Source organism: Podarcis vaucheri, assembly GCF_965113315.1.
Source record: "Podarcis vaucheri genome assembly, chromosome: 8".
NCBI classification, from domain to species: domain Eukaryota; kingdom Metazoa; phylum Chordata; class Lepidosauria; order Squamata; family Lacertidae; genus Podarcis; species Podarcis vaucheri.
This window is the reverse complement of record NC_138766.1, coordinates 70,811,607-70,831,591: the sequence shown is the minus strand read 5'-3', so window position 1 is coordinate 70,831,591 and position 19,985 is coordinate 70,811,607. Positions and strand designations below refer to the sequence as shown.

Genomic DNA, 19,985 nt, shown 5'->3' with positions numbered 1-19,985 from the left:
AAGCAAGAAAACTGGGACACTACACCCACTTCTAATTGTTTGAATATCTATAGACAGGATTTCAACTCTGTTTATCAGGCTATACATGCATAGACTCAGTAGCTTGATAAAGAAAAGGAATTCTGGATACAGGCATCATGCATATATATAAAATTCCTATCCAGCAAAGAATATGCATAGGGATGGTTTCTCTGCAAACATAAACTGGACTGGCCAGTGTGATAAGAAGGGTGAGTCTCTGTTGTTCTCTCATCTCTGCTAGTATCAAGAAGGAGAGTGGCAAGGCAGCACAGAGCTCAGTGTGATGCGGGTGCAGCAGTGGTGCCCATGTGACACAATGTTAAACTCCTTGTTGCCTTACCTCTCACCTTCTCCCTGTTAGTACCAGCAGTGACACAAGTTGTTGAGAAGATGGGAGAGCAACACAGACTCACTCACCCTGATAGCTGCTGCTGGGTCAGGCATTATTGTAAAGCATGATTAAAATTCCATTGATATCAAGGGGACCAAAGAACTCAGTGTGATCCTATGCATATTTACTCAAACTTAAGCCCTACTGGGACGCGGGTGGTGTTGTGGATTAAACTACAGAGCCTAGGACTGGCCGATCAGAAGGTCGGCGGTCCGAATCCATTGCTCGGTCCCTGTTCCTGCCAACCTAGCAGTTCGAAAGCAGGTCAAAGTGCAAGTAGATAAGTAGGTACCGCTCTGGCGGGAAGGTAAACGGCGTTTCCGTGCGCTGCTCTGGTTCGCCAGAAGCGGCTTAGTCATGCTGGCCACATGACCCGGAAGCTGTACGCCGGCTCCCTCGGCCTATAGAGCAAGATGAGCACCGCAACCCCAGTCGGCCACGACTGGACCTAATGGTCAGGGGTCCCTTTACCTTTAAGCCCTACTGCGTTCAATTAGACAGAGTTCTTGGTAACTGTGCTTAGGACTACAGCCCTGGTTGCAAACATGCAACTATTTGAAAAGTAGCAGATACTACCTGAATGAAAAAGAGCTTTTTTAACGAGTAAAACAGGAGGACAGATTCCCTTGAAATATCAAGCAAAACAAGAAAACATATAGAAAACAAACTTTTTAAACATTAAGAGTTAAAATGTAGTAAAATGGCAAACAGTAAACTATTCAGTCATTTCCAACCGTATTGTTATGGTAAATTTTGGCAGCAAGAGGGAAAGTATTCCTTGAAACTTATTTCCTGCTGCAGGAAGCCACAGTGTACACCATTGCTTTTGTGACTGCCAAAGCCAAACACAAAGCCTTCAAGTTAAATCAGCTAAACATCAATGCACACAATATACAGGAGACATATGCCAAAGACATTTTTGAATGGTGGTTTTCTGCCAGCTACAGTTCTTTGCACTGTCACACTAGTTTCCACTTGTGAGAAAATGTTATTTATATCAAATCAGTTATCATTAAATAAGAGATTTGTTTTTAGGTGTCTGCTAGTGACTTCCAGGGTTACTTTATATTAATACCAATGTTGGCGCTCCCATCAGTTAATGTATCTGGTAGTGCAGCACAATGGATTCAGTTGAAGCCCCAATCGTATTGGGCTGATTTGGGCAGAACCAGGCTAGTCAGATGGAGACAGCCCCAGATGGGCATCCCATGTGATCTGGGGGCATGGCGGTAGGGGAAATAGAGTAAATTAAGTTTTCCTACACATGCCTCTTCCGCAGGGGAGCACACATGTACAGTCAAATTGAGCAGATCTAAGACATTTGCTCCCCAGCTGGAAGCAGACCCCAAGAGGATTGGATCTTCCAGAGGATTCAGTCCTGAAGGCAGCCGGGGTCTGCTCTGCCAGTGTCTTCCACACATGGAACACACTGGGAAAACAGCACCCAGCCCAAGAACAGGAGGACTTGGGAGAAGAGGCAATGGAGGAGGACTGGAAAAAAATTAAAGACTATTTGCAGAAGTATTATAAGTTGTATGAAACATAAGACGTCGTATGATTTGGAACGTTAGCCCCAGCAATGAAATTTAATCATTTATGAAACTGATAACACTTATGAAAGAATCAGAGTTTAAACGGGTAAAAAGGATATTATGCTATATTTTTAGAGTAATTGGAGAATAAGAGATTTAAACTTAAATTGCAACTGAAAATATAAAGAAACACACGAAATAAGGGTATAATTTGCTGACAATTTTATTATCAAGAATGCATTTATGTGGGAGATGTGGGGAAGTCCAATGGAAATTTGAAATAAGTTGTCGAAATGGTTGAGATTGTTTGTTCTCTTTTCCTTTTTTTCTTTTGTTTTGCCTTTCTTTTTGTTTTCTTTGTAATTTGGAAAAAATGTAATAAAAATTATTATATATAAAAAAAAAAGAACAGGAGGAATTAAAAGTGGTGTTCTTCAGATGTGTTGAAATTCAACCCCCATCATTCTGAACCACTGGCCATGCCGGCTGTGGCTGAGGGAAATTGGGAGTCAAAGGACACCATGTTAGCTAATACTAAAAGGATTGTGAAAGGTGGTAACTTAAGCTTCTCTATTTGTCACTGCAGTACAATTCCAATCAGTACCCGCCAAGATGGCCAATGGTCAAGAATAATAGGAGTTGTAGCCTAGAAGGCAACACATTCCCCATCCTTAGTGTAACTTTTGCAATAAAAAATAAACCTGGGATAAGGTATTGGTCCCACAATACTGGTGTAAAATAAACTTACCTAATGAATAAACAGAAGATGTTTCCCCTTAACTCAATGAAGGGCTACTGATAAATCTATCTCAATAGATGAAGATTCCACATGGTAAAAAAAGAGGATGGAATATGTTAAATAGCAACAAAGCTGAAGAGGGAGATTTTTTTTTAATGTGCTAACATTTTAGAGAATAATTTTAAAAAGAAAGAAACCCACACCCATTCTCACAAAGCACTTCAAGAGCTGTGGTAAAAATTTGTCATAGATAAAACCTTGTGAAGGACATCAGAGAACCCACAAGTATTTATGGAATGAACCACAAGCTGTATACAGAAGTTAACAAATGTCTCATTACAACAAGGATATGGTTACCTTAGTAACAGAAGCATAGCCTTCACATTATATTCAACTTAAAATTCCACCATAATTAAAAGAAAGAAAATAATCTGTTTTAAATATTACTAGAGAATACTTTCCAAACAAACAAAACATTTGTTGAAACCAAATACAATGTAAATTATATTTACTCACAAGCCATTAATAAAGAATGGTAACAGTAAGCTTTCTGAAGCTTTTCTGAATTATTTTACAGTAACACTGTTTACCACAACCAAGGATTTTATATGTCAATGTTAAACATATATGGCAGCAAAGTATCCTTGAAATGACTGTTCAAAAACATATTTTTGAAATCAGCAGGAAGAGCCCAAGGGACAATGAAACGTTTTGTGGAAAGTCGACTATCTGCCCAACTGGAATTTGATTTAAATACAAATACAATCGCATGGTAACGGGCAACATCAGCAAAATGCACACTAGGGCATTTTACTGCTTTGGTCCAAAAAAGAATGCATGTCAGGCTCTCTAAAGCTTGGCATACAGGAGAAAAGACCTGAAATCATATAATTTAATTACCAGTAGAAAACTGCTCTTCCAAATCCTGAAGGCTAGTTCTCAGATCCAAATCACAGAGTCTGGAAATTTTTTAGAAAACAGCTCTCCACATTTTCATAGATTTATTAATATCATGAAGCTACTTAGTTATGACAGTGCTCCGGTGTAATAATCTTCCCCAAAGAGGCGGTTTTAGGATAGCACAACTGGTTCAGCTGCGCTGGGAGCCGTGCTGCTGGGGGCGGGGGGCACAACAGTGCTGTAAAACAGAGCATGAGAGGCAAGGGGCACCGGATTTTAGTGTTGCATAGGCCAAAAGTTCGCCACTATTCCCAAATATGTTTTTCCGCCCTGATACCTATGGTTATGCACCTAAGAAATAATCTCCCTAGACCAGGCTTCCTCAACCTCGGCCCTCCAGATGTTTTTGGCCTACAATTCCCATGATCCCTAGCTAGCAGGACCAGTGGTCAGGGATGATGGGAACTGTAGTCTCAAAACATCTGGAGGGTCGAGGCTGAGGAAGCCTTCCCTAGACCATAATGAACCCAGACTTCATTTTCTAGTGCTCTGTACGAATCTTTTTTTCCTGTCAAGCATACAAAAACAGTATGATGTTGTGAATATCAAGGTTCAGCAGCAAAACCATAGAGGCTGCAGAAAACTTGAGTAAATGATCCGACATGTTAAATATGGATTTAATTGTGATTAATACTAACAGTGCTTGTGCACAAGGGAGACTCACATTAGCTGCTAAATTGAACCAGGCACACTACCACCAGGCAGGATTTCCAACCTAAGTAAAGTTAAGGGGAGCCTCATCTTGCAGTACAGATTCTTCTACCAGCCATTAAGGATAAAGTAGCCTCCATGAACACCAGTCATGATGCAACAGGAGGTGAAAAGGGCAGCTCAATGTACTTAAATGGTAACATGCCTGCTGCTTTTAGACAAGGTAAAATAAGTGCTTCGAAATTCAAATAAGACAATCTAGTGGGATATTCTTCCAACTTCCAACTTCATGTTTTCAGTCCTCTTTCAACGACATTAAGCTGAGAATTTGGTTCCCTACAAACTGCTTCCATATTCTAACAAACTTCAAGTATTCTCACAAAGGAAACGGCTTATTAATAGTTAAGGATGAGCAGCTGGATGCACGCAGGTCAACACCTCAAAGGTTTCCATCTAGCCTCCAGTATATCCTCTGATCCCAACAATAACACCCCATGTATGCCATGTTACACACCCTGACCACATTTTATCATATGGAGACACAGGGAAGGAGCTGTTTTAATCACCACTGTGCATGATACGTACATTGAGCTGTTGTTGAACATTGTTAAGAATGTATTTGGGCCAAAATAGACTAGTAAGATTACTGTCTGGAAATACAGAATGTCTCTTTCTAGTCTTAAAACAGCAATATCAGCTTCTATACTGCTTCTGAACACAATTCGTTGTTAACAGTCAAAAACCTGAATGGCTTGCCCCAAAAGGGATCCCTTTATTTCATATGAACTGTTACGATATAGATGCAATGAGGCAGCGAGCTGCGGCTGGCTGGAAAGCAAAACATGATGGGAGTGTTGGGACTGTACCGTGGGAACAAAGGGACAGTCTAATCACAGAGCTGAGCACTGGATTTAGCTCAGAGTGTAATTTGACCTGTACAGGAAGTACAGGAGGTGGAGTTTATCTCTCTGCTGTTGGAGTTTGAAGAGAGCAGACGCGTTTCTCTGTACTGCTGCAAAGACAGAAATAAAGGCATGTAAATACATTTCTGTCTATCTCTTTCCCCTCCCTGGGGGGAGCAGGGAGCAGGGACGAGTGGTGTGTCCTTCTCACGCTGAGGAGGATCGCCGATCGCGACCTAGCCGGTATCCTGCCGGGAAACGCAGACAGGGAGGTCAACAAGGAGATCAAGCCGGGTGCCTGGAGAGTGGCCAGATTCTCCTGATAAGGCTTGAATTTCCTAACATGAACTTCACAAAGATCTTCCTGAGAAGCTTTCCCCTGTTTTTTATGCCTTTGGAAGTAAGGCAGGTATGAACCAGGAATTGGGTCTTTTCTGTTGTGGCACCCCAGCTCTCTGGACTCTCCTCTGCCTGGTGCAGAGTCTGGCATCTTTTTGACACCTGAGTAAAGTCCTTTTTATTTGCCCAGACCTCTTAGATCTGTGACTTGTTAGCTTTTATCCACAACTCTATTTGGTAAATACTGCTGTTTTATGTTTGTTTGTCTGTTTTGTTTTTAATTGTGCATTATGTTTTTGCACCTTGTTGTAAACTATCCTGGGAGAATTTTGGGGCACCAAAGAATAGTACAATAAATATTCAAACAAGCAACTAAGAAAATGTTCATCTGCCTGTTTCAGATGAAAATACATTTAGTTCTTGTTTCTTGGCTTCTATGGAACCAACTTCTGTGCAGCCCTTCAGCTTTTCATCTGATAGAAATATGCCCCAGTGAAAAACTGGATGTCAAGTACAGTGGTGCCTCACAAGACGAAATTAATTTGTTCCGCGAGTCTCTTCGTCTTGCGGTTTTTTCATCTTGCGAAGCACGGCTATTAGTGGCTTAGCGGCTATTAACGTCTTAGCGGCTATTAACGGCTTAGCAGCTTTAAGAAAAAGGAAACAAACTTGAGAAAAAGGAAACAAACTTGCAAGAACTCGCAAGACGTTTTGTCTTGCGAAGCAAGCCCATAGGGAAATTCGTCTTGCGGAACGACTCAAAAAACGGAAAACTCTTTCGACTTGCGCGTTTTTCGTCTTGCGAGGCATTCGTCTTGCGAGGTACCACTGAACAGCTGTAAGTGATTGCTGTATCCAAGTAAGAATGATAAACTGTGTTAACTGAGAGACAATAACGCAGAGATGGAAATTTGTAGCCCTGTAGATGTTACTGGACTCCAGCTCCTAACTCCCTCAGCCAGCATAGCCAATTGTCAGGGATAATCTATATAATCCAGCAATGTCTGAGGCGCAGGTTCCCCATCCCCTGCCACAAATACACAAATGCATGAAGCCATCTAGCTAATGGGGCCTCCTGCTGCTGCCGCACCGCTGGAACACGATTTCTGTTCTCATCCTGAAGCAAAGTTCTTAATCCAAGGTACTATTTCTGGGTTAGCGGAGTCTGTAACCTGAAGCGTATGTAACTCGAGGTACCACTGTACCAAAAGCAATACGTCCCAAACACTTTTGCCAAACAGAACATTCACAGAATACAACCTCACACGGACGCACATTTTGCCCTACCCTGGCACACCTTTCTCAAGCTCATTAAGGTATATTGGGGGGACATGCACTTCTGGTACCCTGGGTGTTTATTCTTACTTTCTCAGCTGTAAGCTTCCCAGAAAACCTTTCAATCTTATCACTCCATCTAATCTTCGTTTTCCTAAAGAAGATGACACAATTGCTTTCTTGGTGTGCTTGCATGCTCAAGGAAAACATTCCTGATTTTTATGGGTCTATTTCCAAGTCAAACCCATGACACCACTTCATATATCACATTTTCCTGAATATGTGAAAATGGTATTCAGAGGCAAACCCACCTTTATGTGCACTATGACAAAGTTTCTCCCCCCACCCCACCCCCTTGGATAGAAACTGGTAAGTTGCAAGGAGCCTGAACCAGTTGAGGAATTCCTATGCTTGACAAAGTAATATCTGTCATTTTTAAAGCCGTAAAACATTTTACTGCTGGGAAAGGATTTTGATGTTTGTAACATACTTCTATTGAAGTATAGTTCGAAGTACTTTTCAAACAAAAAAAAAAATGCCACATCTGAGAAACAGACCAACAGGAAGCATAAGACACTTGTTCATCTGTATTTCTGTGACTTTTCTCACTTGGTATTATTTGCAACTATACTTTCATGTTTCTCAGCAGTGCCAACTCTACTAAGAATCATATATTATTTTTATCATGTTGATTACATATGTTCTCCAGTTTTGCTGCCTACATATGATTAGTGTGGTTTGCAGAAAGTCAGTGACACAATCCAGAGCACGACATTCACACAAAGAATGTGTTTACTGTGAAACTTTGCCTTAGAAGTTTGCTTTCTTTCACAGCTTTGATCCACATGACATCAACAGTCCAGCATTTTGAATGTCTGCTAACCATTTAACATTATGAAAATCACTTTCACACTAGGCAGCTACTGAGAGAGAAGGTATTTGCAAAAAAAGAGAGATCACTTTCCTGACTGATTTTTTTTTCCTTGCAGGGGTGGGGGAGCCCTTAAGATCATGATAACGTAACTGAAAATTAATTTATTGTTCATCAGTGCTTCATAGACTGTTGAAGTGTCTGAAAAAATATGAAAGCACGCACGATAATTCAGTAATCAATGTAAAAAAGGAAAATTCTATACAAAAAGGTTTTCGTCAGAATACATGTTTTACTGGATAACTTTTATTCCAGCCCTGTGATGATGTTTAAACTGTGTAATTAGCGAGGGGCTCAGGATCATGCAAGTTTACTTTACCTGCCAGTTCTTTGTGTATTCAACTTTATTTTTGCATGTGAGCTTATATATGCAGAACCCAACATTCATTGCTCAAACTACATGAACACTATGTCTTGAATACAAAATCAAGAGTACAGATTGTGCTGACAGAGCTCGGGCACACTGGGCTAGGCAAATACTATTCGATGTACAATGTGCAATGTGCAGGCAAGGATAAAACAATGCAATCCCAGTCGTCAACCATGCATGCCAGATCAATGATTTCATATCTTCTCTCTCAAGATATTATCTTGTTTTGATTTTTAAAAACATTTCTGGATTTTTAAACATTTTCCTCATTCTAATTTGTCAAATAAAAAACACTTACTGGTAAATGTCTTTCCTCAGCACAGCTCTACTAAGAGGATTGTCAGCCTGAGGAGCCATCGACACAGAGCCAATTTTAAGAACCAAAGTGTCTTCCTTATTCATCTTATTATCTGCAATTGAAGTAGGAAACAAACAACATTTGTGTATACATACAGAGCCAGATGTATTAATTAAGGTATTTCCAATCCAATGAGTGAGGTGACTTTTCAGTGGAGCAACCATATTATTATTATCATTATTAGTATTATTATTAACTTCTGCAATGAATACTGGTAAACCAATTAATACCACACAAAATAGACAGATAGACAGTCAGACTGGCAGGCAGATAGACAGATATACTTCCCCTGCCCATCCCTAGGCCTGGTATTCATGCTATTTTGGCTGATGTAGCTTCCCTCATTCCTAATGCCATCAGGATAACATGAGAATATATTTAAATTGACTAGTATTGACTAGTGAAATGCCTGTACAGTGGTACCTCGGGTTAAGTACTTAATTCGTTCTGGAGGTCCGTTCTTAACCTGAAACTGTTCTTAATCTGAAGCACCACTTTAGCTAATGGGGCCTCCTGCTGCTGCTGCACCGCCGGAGCACGATTTCTGTTCTTATCCTGAAGCAAAGTTCTTAACCTGAAGCACTATTTCTGGGTTAGCAGAGTCTGTAACCTGAAGTGTATGTAACCTGAAGCGTATGTAACCCGAGGTACCACTGTAATTATTATAAGTGCAATGTCCCTGGGGATATTACAGAAATGTGTGTGTTTATGTATCTGTTTCTGACAGAGAGACAGAGAGAGAAAAGGGAGAATGAATGCTTCTTCGTGCATCTTTGGTTTTGCGTATACTGTATGTTTAAAGCATATGACTTCCCCAAAAGAATAATGGGAACTGTAGTGAAAGGTGCTGGGAACTGTAACTCTGTGGGGGGTAAACTACAGTTCCTATGATTTGGAGGGGGGGCGTGTGCTTTAAATATATAGTGTGTATGCAGCCTTTGTGTGAGGCCCATTTATATGAAAGGAAAGGAAAGGGATGGACTCAGGTTCACTATGCTTGGGGGGGGGGCAGCTAAAACTGCTCCCTACACCTATCTCAGTGTCTGGAGTAAGAAACAATATTTTTCTCCAATGGTGTCCTAATCGACAGTCTATATACTTTCCCCCACAAAGCTTAATGGGAAACAAAGAAGTATTTCCCTATTGGCAAAGCTATGCCCTAAGTCCTTATTCGTGGACTAGCTGCTGGAAGAATAGAAAAGAATGTTTGGTATTGACATATGAAAGCTTACTGATTACCTAATAAGTGTTTAATTGTTTTTTAGAGATCTTAACAGTTTTAGGTAAAGGTAAAGGTAAAGGTACCCCTGCCCGTACGGGCCAGTCATGTCCGACTCTAGGGTTGTGCGCCCATCTCACTTAAGAGGCCGGGGGCCAGCGCTGTCTGAGGACACTTCCGGGTCACGTGGCCAGCGTGACGAAGCTGCTCTGGCGAGCCAGCACCAGCGCAGCACACGGAAACGCCGTTTACCTTCCCGCTATAAAGCGGTACCTATTTATCTACTTGCACTTAGGGGTGCTTTCGAACTGCTAGGTGGGCAGGAGCTGGGACCGAAGGACGGGAGCTCACCCCGCCGTGGGGATTCGAACCGCCGACCATACGATCGGCAAGTCCTAGGTGCTGAGGTTTTACCCACAGTGCCACCCGCATCCTTTAACAGTTTTAGCTCTTATTAAATATTGTGCCTATGCCATCATTGCAGTTACTTTTAACACAGCTACTAAAAAAATACAAGGTATACTGTGAAGAAATAAAGAAGTGAACATGTATTTCAGTACAGAGACCTGCACTCTGTATCTTGTAACATTTCTTTTTGCCCATGAAGGATTTTATGACATTTTAGAAGCTGACAATGACATCCGATATATATACATGCAGTTGGGCCTAGTGTTCTCCACAAGCCTATGCTTTGAGGATGTACGTAAGCTTTCAATCCCTTTTCCCCATCTGTGACCACCCAGTGAGATATCGCAGACAACTTGTTTTGAAAGCTAAGCTTTCAGCTACAGATGCTAAGAGTGTGGTGAGTGCTAAGTACTTTACTAAATAACACGTTGCTTGATGTGGAAAGAACAAGCAAACTTCACATGCAGCTCAGAAGACTCATGTGTATGTATGTGTGTTGTGTATATAAAAGCTGCCTTCTGCAACACCACTGAGATGCGTCCAGGATGAGTCAGACAGTCATACTGAGGCTATGATTAACAATCTGGACACACAGCTAATGAATAAACCAAGGCAGGGGTGTGGGTGTGTCAGGCAATGCTATCAAATACTTATGAAATACATCAAAAATCACTGAAGATAAGGTATAATAAACTATTTGGGGAAATAGGGTTGGGAGGCCATGGTTATGTGGGAAGTTAAGTGGACAAAGCATTTGTATTTTAATCAGGCTAAATAGATACTCATTTTTTCCCCAGTTACAAATACATTGGTAGATGTCTAAGCTAACCTCAAGAACATTTTTCTTTTTAAACTACAGGACATTTATGCTATCAAATTTACACAACTTCTAAATCATCAAACTTAGCTTCTTAGTGGTGCTGATTTGACTCCTGGGGCTCCCTCTAATTCATCTGTAGACTTTTAAAGTAAGTCTGTTAAATAAATGTAGCTCTAAGCATCATATTTCATGCATGCTTTCACTGATGATCAAATAAAGTATCATTCAGCAACACCCAAATGAACTAACATTGCTACAGCTTTTGTGAAGAAGCATGTGCAGAATGATAATCCTATGAACAGCATTAAAAAAAAATCTTCCTGTAGTATGTAGCCCAACAATAGGCAAACTGACTAATTTGGGCTCTGAGAGTAGGAACACAAAGCAAATCTATATGAATTTTGAATATCACTGTATATCAATGAAGTGGACATCTGTCTATTTGTCTGCCTCCCACCACAAAATAGGCATTAGCACATTTGTCACATTTAACAAACGAGTCTGACATGATTTCCTTTTTGGGAAATTTCAAATGGAATTTCCATTTAGGATCTTTTGCTCTGTGTGAAGCCACTTTCAAGATCATGGCAAACTACTCTAGATCAAAACGCAATTAATTGATTTGTCCAAAAAGCACCAATTATTAATTACTTAGCAGAAAACAATTTTACCCACACAGAAGACTAAGCAAATCCTTGGAAGAAGATGGAGAAAACAAGCTAGTCTTCTAGGTCCCTAACAGAAACGGGGTTAGGGAAACAGAAACGGGGTTACCTATATTCTCTGTAGGTAATAGAGCTGGCAAGGGGGAGACGTCTAGAAGACGAGGGACAACAGATCCTATCTATTACTGACTAGTGGCTGTGCTGAAATTGGAGTCCAGCAACTTCTGGAGGGCCACAAGTTTCCTATTAGAATGCTTGTTTGCTGTCTTTCAACGTGTTCCATCAAGACAGGAAGTGAAAAGGCAGGTGGCTGCCAGGTAAAAAACTCAAAATGGTATAAAGTGGGATGGGGTGCCTTCCACTTTTCAATGGCCATGACTGAACGAATTTGAAACGAAGCCATCTAACTAGCTTTCTTCTCCCACTTCAATCTCTGACAATAAAAAACTTCCTGGAGCAATCAAGACATATCCCTGGGAAGGGGAGGGATAGTTGAGCACTCTAGAAAGCAATTGTACAGTGGAACCTTGGCTGTCAAACGTAATCTGTTCCGGAAGACCATTCAACTTCCAAAACATTCAACAGCTGAGGCGCAAAGGGCTGCCGGCAATTTCAATGGTGAAAATTGAGAAACGCGCCTCAGAAGCCGTTCAACTTCCAAGGCGTGTTTGAAAATGGAAGCAATTACTTCTGGGTTTTCGGCATTCAGGTTCCGAAACGTTCGGCTTCTGAGACGCTTGAAAACCGAAGTTCCACTGTACATTCTTTAACAACTGCTTGTATCTTTATGCATGCCTGAAACTCGTATGTTATGTAGAATACAGAGGGCAAATTGAGGTTTACTGCCCATTATTATGTCAAAACCTTAGATTTAATTAAGCATACTAGATATAGACAGTGTATGAATCCACTTCAACCACTGATTTGACACAGTAGAGCTGAGCACTGAACGAAAGGCCAAAAATATACACATATAACAAAAGCACAGTAGTCATTTGCCACAAGTGTTTCCCTGGAAAGGTTAATTAGAGGAAACCTGGAGAGGTCACTGCAGAGGTAGCTACCCTGAGCTGACGTGTATTCTATGACCGGAAAGGCAGGCAAGGCTTTTTTTGGACTTCTAAAGGATTTTCTCTAAAATTTGCAAATCAGTAAAACTGGAGAACAAGCCAATGAGGACCCTTCATAGATATATAGTGGAGACAGCATTTTCATGAACAACAGTATCCAAGAAAAATATTTTTATTGTATTAATATAAGGTGGAGAATATAGTACCTTCAATATTGTGCTGCAATTCCTCCATTTTGGGGGAAAAGATTCTGATTACGCCAGTATTGATATAAATAAGCGGCAAGTTCCGAGATGTGAGAATATGAGTCCTCATAGGTTGGCCTGGCGATTTTCTTTTCTCTTTTTGGCTTCTTGGCAGTTTTGCCTGAAATATACTTGCAATTGCATTGAGAAAAGGAAAACAGAGGACAACATCAAATGCCTGAGCCGAGAGAAGAATCTCATGAAGGAAATGAGGAGAACCATCAGTGAAACTTTCAGATAATTTATGCAAAGTTCTTCGCTCATTTCTTGAAATCAATTTGTGACGGACATTTTTTGTAACTGCCTTTGTGTAAGTCAGTGACAGAAATCCATGTTGCTGATGAGAACCATCCAAAAGTTTTGCAGTTGCCTGTATCAGGAAATAGAAATTGTGAGAAATAAGTAATCCATTTGCACTGTGTACAAATTAGGAGAACTTTTGTCAAACAACCCTTTCATTTTTTATTTCTTTTCAGCTATACACTTCTCTGAACATCAGATGAAAAGGTCTCTGTGAATATGTAGTACATGTTAACTACCATGGCTACTCTTACAACTGATTCAAATACAAATATACATACAATTGATATTTTAAAATGCATTTGTTTCAGATCAGGGTATGCTGACTTTGACATCTTTCTGTTCAGATGCAATGAACTATAGCAAGCTTCAGGCTCACATGCCTCATTGACCTCATTTGTGTGCAAGAGCAGAATGAAAGTTTCCCCTTTTAGTTTTTAATATACAGCTGTTTTCTGTTACATCCAAACTCTGAAAACTATGGTTTAATCTTGATTTGCCAACAAGCCACAGTTAAAATAAACTGGACTTGGAAGTATGGAGGTATTCAAAACCAAGAATGGAAGCTTTGATTTCCCCTTTGCACACAAAGAAGGAGGCAGAGCTCACTACAAGTCACTGTCATAGCATTTTGTCTGAACCAGACCTTCTGAATGAAGATTTGACCTAATATCCATTATGTTCCTACTAGTTTGAAAAGACAAATGTGAAAAATGCATCTATTTTGGTGCAAAACAGAGTAGTGCTAATCTTACTGGAAATGACAATGGTGGAAAATTTGACTTTCCGTGCTTGCAGAGAACCAAAATCCCACCAAAGCAAATAGCAGAATAGTCAACGAATTGACTCTATGAGGTCTAATCCAAATTTCTGCAGGAACCCCATTCATTTCAATAACAGTGGAATTTCCATTCATACAATGGAAATGAGAATGTGCAACCCTTTGTGTGAAATCAATGGGGAAATCCTTGTTTAAACATGAGCTTTGCAAATAGAATAATGTTCCTGTACGTTCAATGAATTTGGACATGTTCTTTTTATGTTCTACTAAGACACATGTATCTCGGCCCCATTAGCTAATAGCACAAATGGCTCTTTATACATTTTCAAACAATGTCATTCAGATACACTTGATTATTTAGTTACATTTATGCAAAAAAAAAAAAATTAATGGTAAAGAATTAGTAAATTAGCTTCATTTGTGTTAGAATGAAGTAACTCGGAAAAGTAGCAACAGTAATTTTGAATGTACATGTTCTTGACAGAAAATAATCATGGAGAACAGAACTTCCACTAACTAATAATAATAATAATAATAACCTCACTTGCTGGGTTTCTTAACTGATGCTGGGTCTGTTCATTCATTACTCTCCATGGGGGGGGGATCTAAACTTAGTTAAAATCTCAGGCTCTTTCTCACCTCGAGCTCTTGAAAAAGTAACAAGGGGACCAGACTGTACTGTGTTTATCTGAATGCAGTGTCTCCCTGGCTATTTGATCTGTTGAATGATAAGGACATTTTCAGTTACGTGGTCAGGGAGACGCCATAATCAAATAGTCAGATTATTTTTTTCTGCCACGGGAGAGGAAGGTGTGATTACATACCACAGGGTGACACCAAGTTGAAATTTCTCACTGGAAAGTAACATGTGATTTACTCCCAATAAATGGAACATCTTAAGATTCACATCTTAAATATACAAATATAAATAATCCATATGTGGATGTCTGAAATTTTGACCCTTTGTAAAAATCTACATGTCGTACGTAGATGCACTGGTCCGTTAGGCAAAAAACCCCTAAAGGCATAGTCAGTGTTTTTTTCCGGGGGGGGGGGGACGGGGACACAGGAGTACGCATACCCCTAAACATTTTGCGAATTTTTGTACTTTTGTCCATTTACTGCATTTATTTTTCCAGATTTGAACTATAAAATGGTGATTTTCTTGAGTCAAAATGAGAGTAAGCATTTTTTAATTATCATTTTTTAAGGGAAAAAGCACTGGCCACAGTAGAATAACCCATTTCCCCCAGACCAATTGCTGGTATCCAAAGTCACAAAAATTTGGTAGTCTATGTATTTTTAAAGCTGAGAGTAGTTCTCTCCACCCACGTCACTTTTTTTGGCTGCTTAATCCACAGTGTCTGAAGAAGAGTTCTGGACAACTTTAAAGCCTCATCACTAGTTTGTGGCATTTTAGCTGGACCTAATAAAACCAATTATCTGCAGCTTTGAATTTTAGTAATGTGTTTGCTTAAGCCATGCTCAGAGCAGAGCCACCAAAATCAATGGACTCAAATATTTCAGGAGTTATCCAGAACCTATGCATGATAGCGTAAAACATCAAAGTGACCTCTCCTTTTGGGTCACATTTGTAACACACAAAGATGCTCAAGTGAATATTCTTCCTTTGCTCTGCAGCCGTCCTTTTTCCCAACTGTGTAGAAAGACCACACTTCTTGCCAGAACATTACTGGGGGAGAGAGGCTATTTTAGAACAAAATAAAAACACCAGCTTGATAAATAAGCTTTTGAATGAGTAGCTGTTCATCATTCTAAACTACTGTTTGTTAATGGAAGTTCTGTAATATACATATTGCATTGATTTCTTACAGAGGGAAAGAAGCCAGAGAAGTTACTGAAAGGGTCCTGCTTGCTGACGGGTCGAACCAACAATGTACGTCTGTTCAGCTTGTCAGTACAGGAAAGGAAGACACCTCCACATTTCCCCAGAGACCAAGAGTCTTCCCCAAAGCTTGAGGTGATGCAGGCAAAAAAGCAAAAAAACAAATATAAAGCCATAAGGGGGGGAAATCATATATTTAAAAATTAAGCTGAATTCGGCCAATATCCATTGCAGGCTTTGCAAGTCCTTCACCTCAAAAAACACAATTCAATTCAATCAAAAGAAGGAAATCATAAATCATAAACTTGAAACTTGCCACAGTCTAATTATTTGGCAGGAGAATAAAAAATTATCAGGAATTAAAGTAGAGCAGGACTCTCCCTAGGTAATGACTAAGTGTAATTTGATTTGCAATTAATTATAAAAAGGGAACAGAAGCTTTATTAGAATGGAAAGAGATGGAGTGCAAGAACTAATGGACTTAAAAGTTGGAAATTGTATTTTCTCCTTTTCCACAAGAACAAATTGACCTTTTAAAAGCTATTGGTGGTTTATACCACAATTCTTGCAGTCCTTCGCCCTTCTGCATGAGAAAAAAATGTTTAGATTTTAGGAAAGTTATTTGGTTAAATATCTTATTCTGCTACAAAAATCTCACCACAAGTTTTTCTTTGCATTGTAGGAATATGCCTTCAAAAAGTCCAGACTGCCAACCTTCTCCTGGTCTGGAAAACACAACATTCATCTTATCTGTTCTCTGCAGCTGGTCAGAATCTATATATTTAAACTACATGAAACTATATTTTAATATTTTTAAAAAATATATAGTAGTCATTCTGATTTGCAAACCAAACTGTACAAACCCACCAGTGTTAAGCCATTTTACACTGGAAGATTAACATCAAGAAAATAATACTACTATTTTTAATATGGAATTTAGCCAACTGAAACCCCTCAGCATTTGCACTAAATCTGTAGATAGAAAATTTTAATAATTTGGATAGATATATGAAAAACATGCTGAATTAATTACTATAATATATGTGGGTGTTTTTTTTAAAAAAATTACACTATTGGAAGAATAAGAAGAAAAAACTAAGAAAATTGTTTACTGTCAGATTGCAAGCCTTTTTTCACTAGAGCATGCTAAGGTTTCGGTGTACAGATATTTCCTAATTCCACAGGCTGCTTGTTATTGCTGTAAAATTTCACACAAGTATTGTCATAAACACAATAACTCCAGAAGGTGATAGTTAAAGTATAGTTAATGTGAAATACAAAACATCAGCTTCTGGTTTCATAGTTATGAAATCCAGCTTCGTGTCTTATGCTAACCACCATGATAAAATGATTAGAAAGGTAACCTTAAATAATCTTCAGTTTGTACCATAAGACTACATATTGCTCTCCAGAGACTATGAAGGTAAATATTTGTATCAAACCTACAGATATTAGCAGAGGCAAGTTCTTTGTCACGCTGAGTATATTCTTCATATTACCACTAATGCTGCTTTCTTCCATGTGGAAATTGCGGCAAAGCAATATCGCTTCAAATCATCTCTTTTTTATTTGTATTATTATTACTACCACTAAAGACAGAGGTGACTAATCAGCAGCCCACTGGCCATATTTGAGAATCCAATCTGTTTTTGTGGCCTGCCAAAATGTGTAATTTCAAAAAGCATGTTAAAAATATTAGAGATTTCTATTTACACACACACACACACACACACACACACACTCTGCTATGATGCCATGGTGCCAATAGGCTTTTTGTGGGGCACCCATGCCTCCCCCCCATCTAAAAATTTTCCAATAATTTTTATTTTATTTGCTGGAGGAGTAATGGAGTGATAAAAATATTTTATTTAAAACTGTGTAGAATAGCTGATGGGAAAGACCTTTGGAAGCTTTGAGAACTGGAAGATGGAAGCTTACTAAGTGAGTTGTAATTCCTCTTAACTTTTCAGAAGGCAGGAAATTAGATCACCATTGCTGACAGCCTCCCCCTCTGCTGAACCTCAGTTGTGTTTCATGCCAATGCTGAGCATAATGTACAATAAAAGGAAGGAGAATGAAAGAAACAAAGAACACCCCAGAACACAGACTCTGTAAGGAAGGGGGAGGGAGTGCGGAGGCCCAATTAAGAGAAGATTAGCATCTATATGTGATTAGTGGCAACCACCTAGCAGAGTGTGGCCCTGGACACCACCAAGGGACTCAGCTCAGAATAATGTTCATGGTAAGTTTCCAACACTGTATTCTAAGATGAGCGTGGGAGGTGCCTTTGTGATATATACTCCAGCTAACCTCTGATAGGTGGCCGTGTATGGTCTACTACAGCAATCGTCTCCCAGAGATGTATGGTAGAAAAGGCAGGTGAGGATGTTGGCTGCTCTAGTGGAATGTGCTGTTGGATAGTGACGTTGAGGTTAAAAAAAGATATGTATGCACTGGAAAGGGGCAAGTGGGTACTATTCCAGGCAACGCAGGAAATGAAACGGAGGTTCAGCAGAGGGAGGAGCTGCTGGCAAAAAGAAGGAGTTAATCTCATTCTCTGCTTTCTAAGTGGAAGAAGGAACCCCTTGACATCTCTAATGCTCAACTCAGAGCTGTAGTTATCCTCACAACCACTTTCACACTTCAGCCGTGCCCACTTTAAGATGCAGCCCCTGAAATGTTGATCATGAGTCAATACCTGAAATGGGTTAGCCACCCCAATAAAGATGAAGAGTAAAATGTTACTACATGAGCAATAACTAATAATAATAATAATAATAATAATAATAATAATGCACATAAGGTGTGGTCGCTACCTGTTTCTGTAGTGATCAATATTGAAGCTTTCTATTTTACATTTGACTTTAGTGTAGACATCTTGTACATCTACTGAGGCACTGAGGTCTTCTAATTCACCAACAACACATATTTCTGCAGTATAAATAAATATCCAATGAAAATAAGCCATGAGTTCGAACCCTTAAGAAGTTGTCATTTTATATATGCATCGATCACATTTCATTTGAAGTTCTCTACCCCCAAAATTTAGTCTTCCTAAACAGCTATTGCAGGTATTCCATAAAAGGCGGCAAATTGGATTGCAAAGGAATAGTTCTGCAGCTAATTCTGGCTGCTTGGCGCTTGACTGCACACCCTGCATTTAGCAGGGATCAGTTGCATTTGGGGGCTCTCAACTGGGAACTCCAAAGTGCAGCTGGTCCATGCAGGGGGTGCAGTCAGTGCTGATAAGCTTTTGCCAGGGATAGACTGCACTCTGGAGTTCCTGAGTGAGACCGACACGAGGGGAGCTTGCATTTGGTACCAAGTTTGAAGGGCATCAAACACAAGCCCTGCTTGTCAAGGAACAACTGAGACCATACTTTGAGGCCTCCTTCTCTCTGCAGCTGTGAAAAACTACTCCAGGTGGTTATGGAATTCAGTGGAGCGTTATGGGAGGTGAGAGTGGGGGCTGGGGGGCTGCAATGGAAAAGTGGAATCTTAAAAAGTGCTCTCTACAACTTATTCTGATAGGAGTCCCAGATCTTTCTGTGAACACAAGGAGCCCTTCCATTTGTAGGAGGGCAATTCTGGATCCAACCCCAAATATATAAGCAATCTCCAAGCAGCCATAAAAAGCAGCATTTGCCAAATAGTAACCTGTTGCAAAGGTTGGATGTACTGGCTGGAAAAAGAAGTTAGTCACAGATGCACTGGGGATGGAGAGTAGCAAGTTAAGATTTTAATTTTTCTGGGCTTATCTTATTATTTAAGTGGATGGGATTCTATATTTGTTTTGTCATTTTAACTGTAATGTACCCTGAGCTTTCACTGTTGAGTTTGACTTAAATATTCAAATAAATAAGTCTGAAGACTGTAGATTTAGGACTCCCAAATGCCATCTCTGTTAATACTAGAAGACTTTTTGGAACAAAACTGCTAGGTAACTTCAAATTACTAGTTTTGTTTTATAAATTCTGTATGCAATACCTGTTCCTTTACTTTCTGGATCTGGTGCAAATAACTTTACAGTGAGTTTTGGCAACATCCATTGCATCCATAAGCTAACACGTCCACTTGATACGCCAATATTGCTTGTTGTTTGTTCTAAGGTAACAGAATCGGAGAACGGAGAATCATCACCACCTTGTAGAGATTCACCCTG

General features: G+C 39.7%; 1 protein-coding gene across 5 annotated transcripts in view; it reads right to left on the bottom strand.

The window, feature by feature from the left end:
• VPS13B (vacuolar protein sorting 13 homolog B) overlaps nt 1-19,985 on the bottom strand; it is a 368,427-nt gene that overhangs the window by 166,175 nt on the left and 182,267 nt on the right. For 3 of the 5 annotated variants that reach the window (XM_082235375.1, XM_082235376.1, XM_082235377.1), the window contains exons 26-30: nt 19,811-19,982; nt 18,640-18,754; nt 15,811-15,952; nt 12,858-13,266; nt 8,410-8,521 (exon numbers count right to left, since the gene is read on the bottom strand). In XM_082235375.1, the coding sequence (XP_082091501.1) occupies nt 8,410-8,521; nt 12,858-13,266; nt 15,811-15,952; nt 18,640-18,754; nt 19,811-19,982 (950 nt within the window). Of the gene's footprint in view, nt 1-8,409; nt 8,522-12,857; nt 13,267-15,810; nt 15,953-16,481; nt 16,549-18,639; nt 18,755-19,810; nt 19,983-19,985 lie in introns of all 5 variants that reach the window. The other 2 variants (XM_082235378.1, XM_082235379.1) reach the window with 1 other exon arrangement.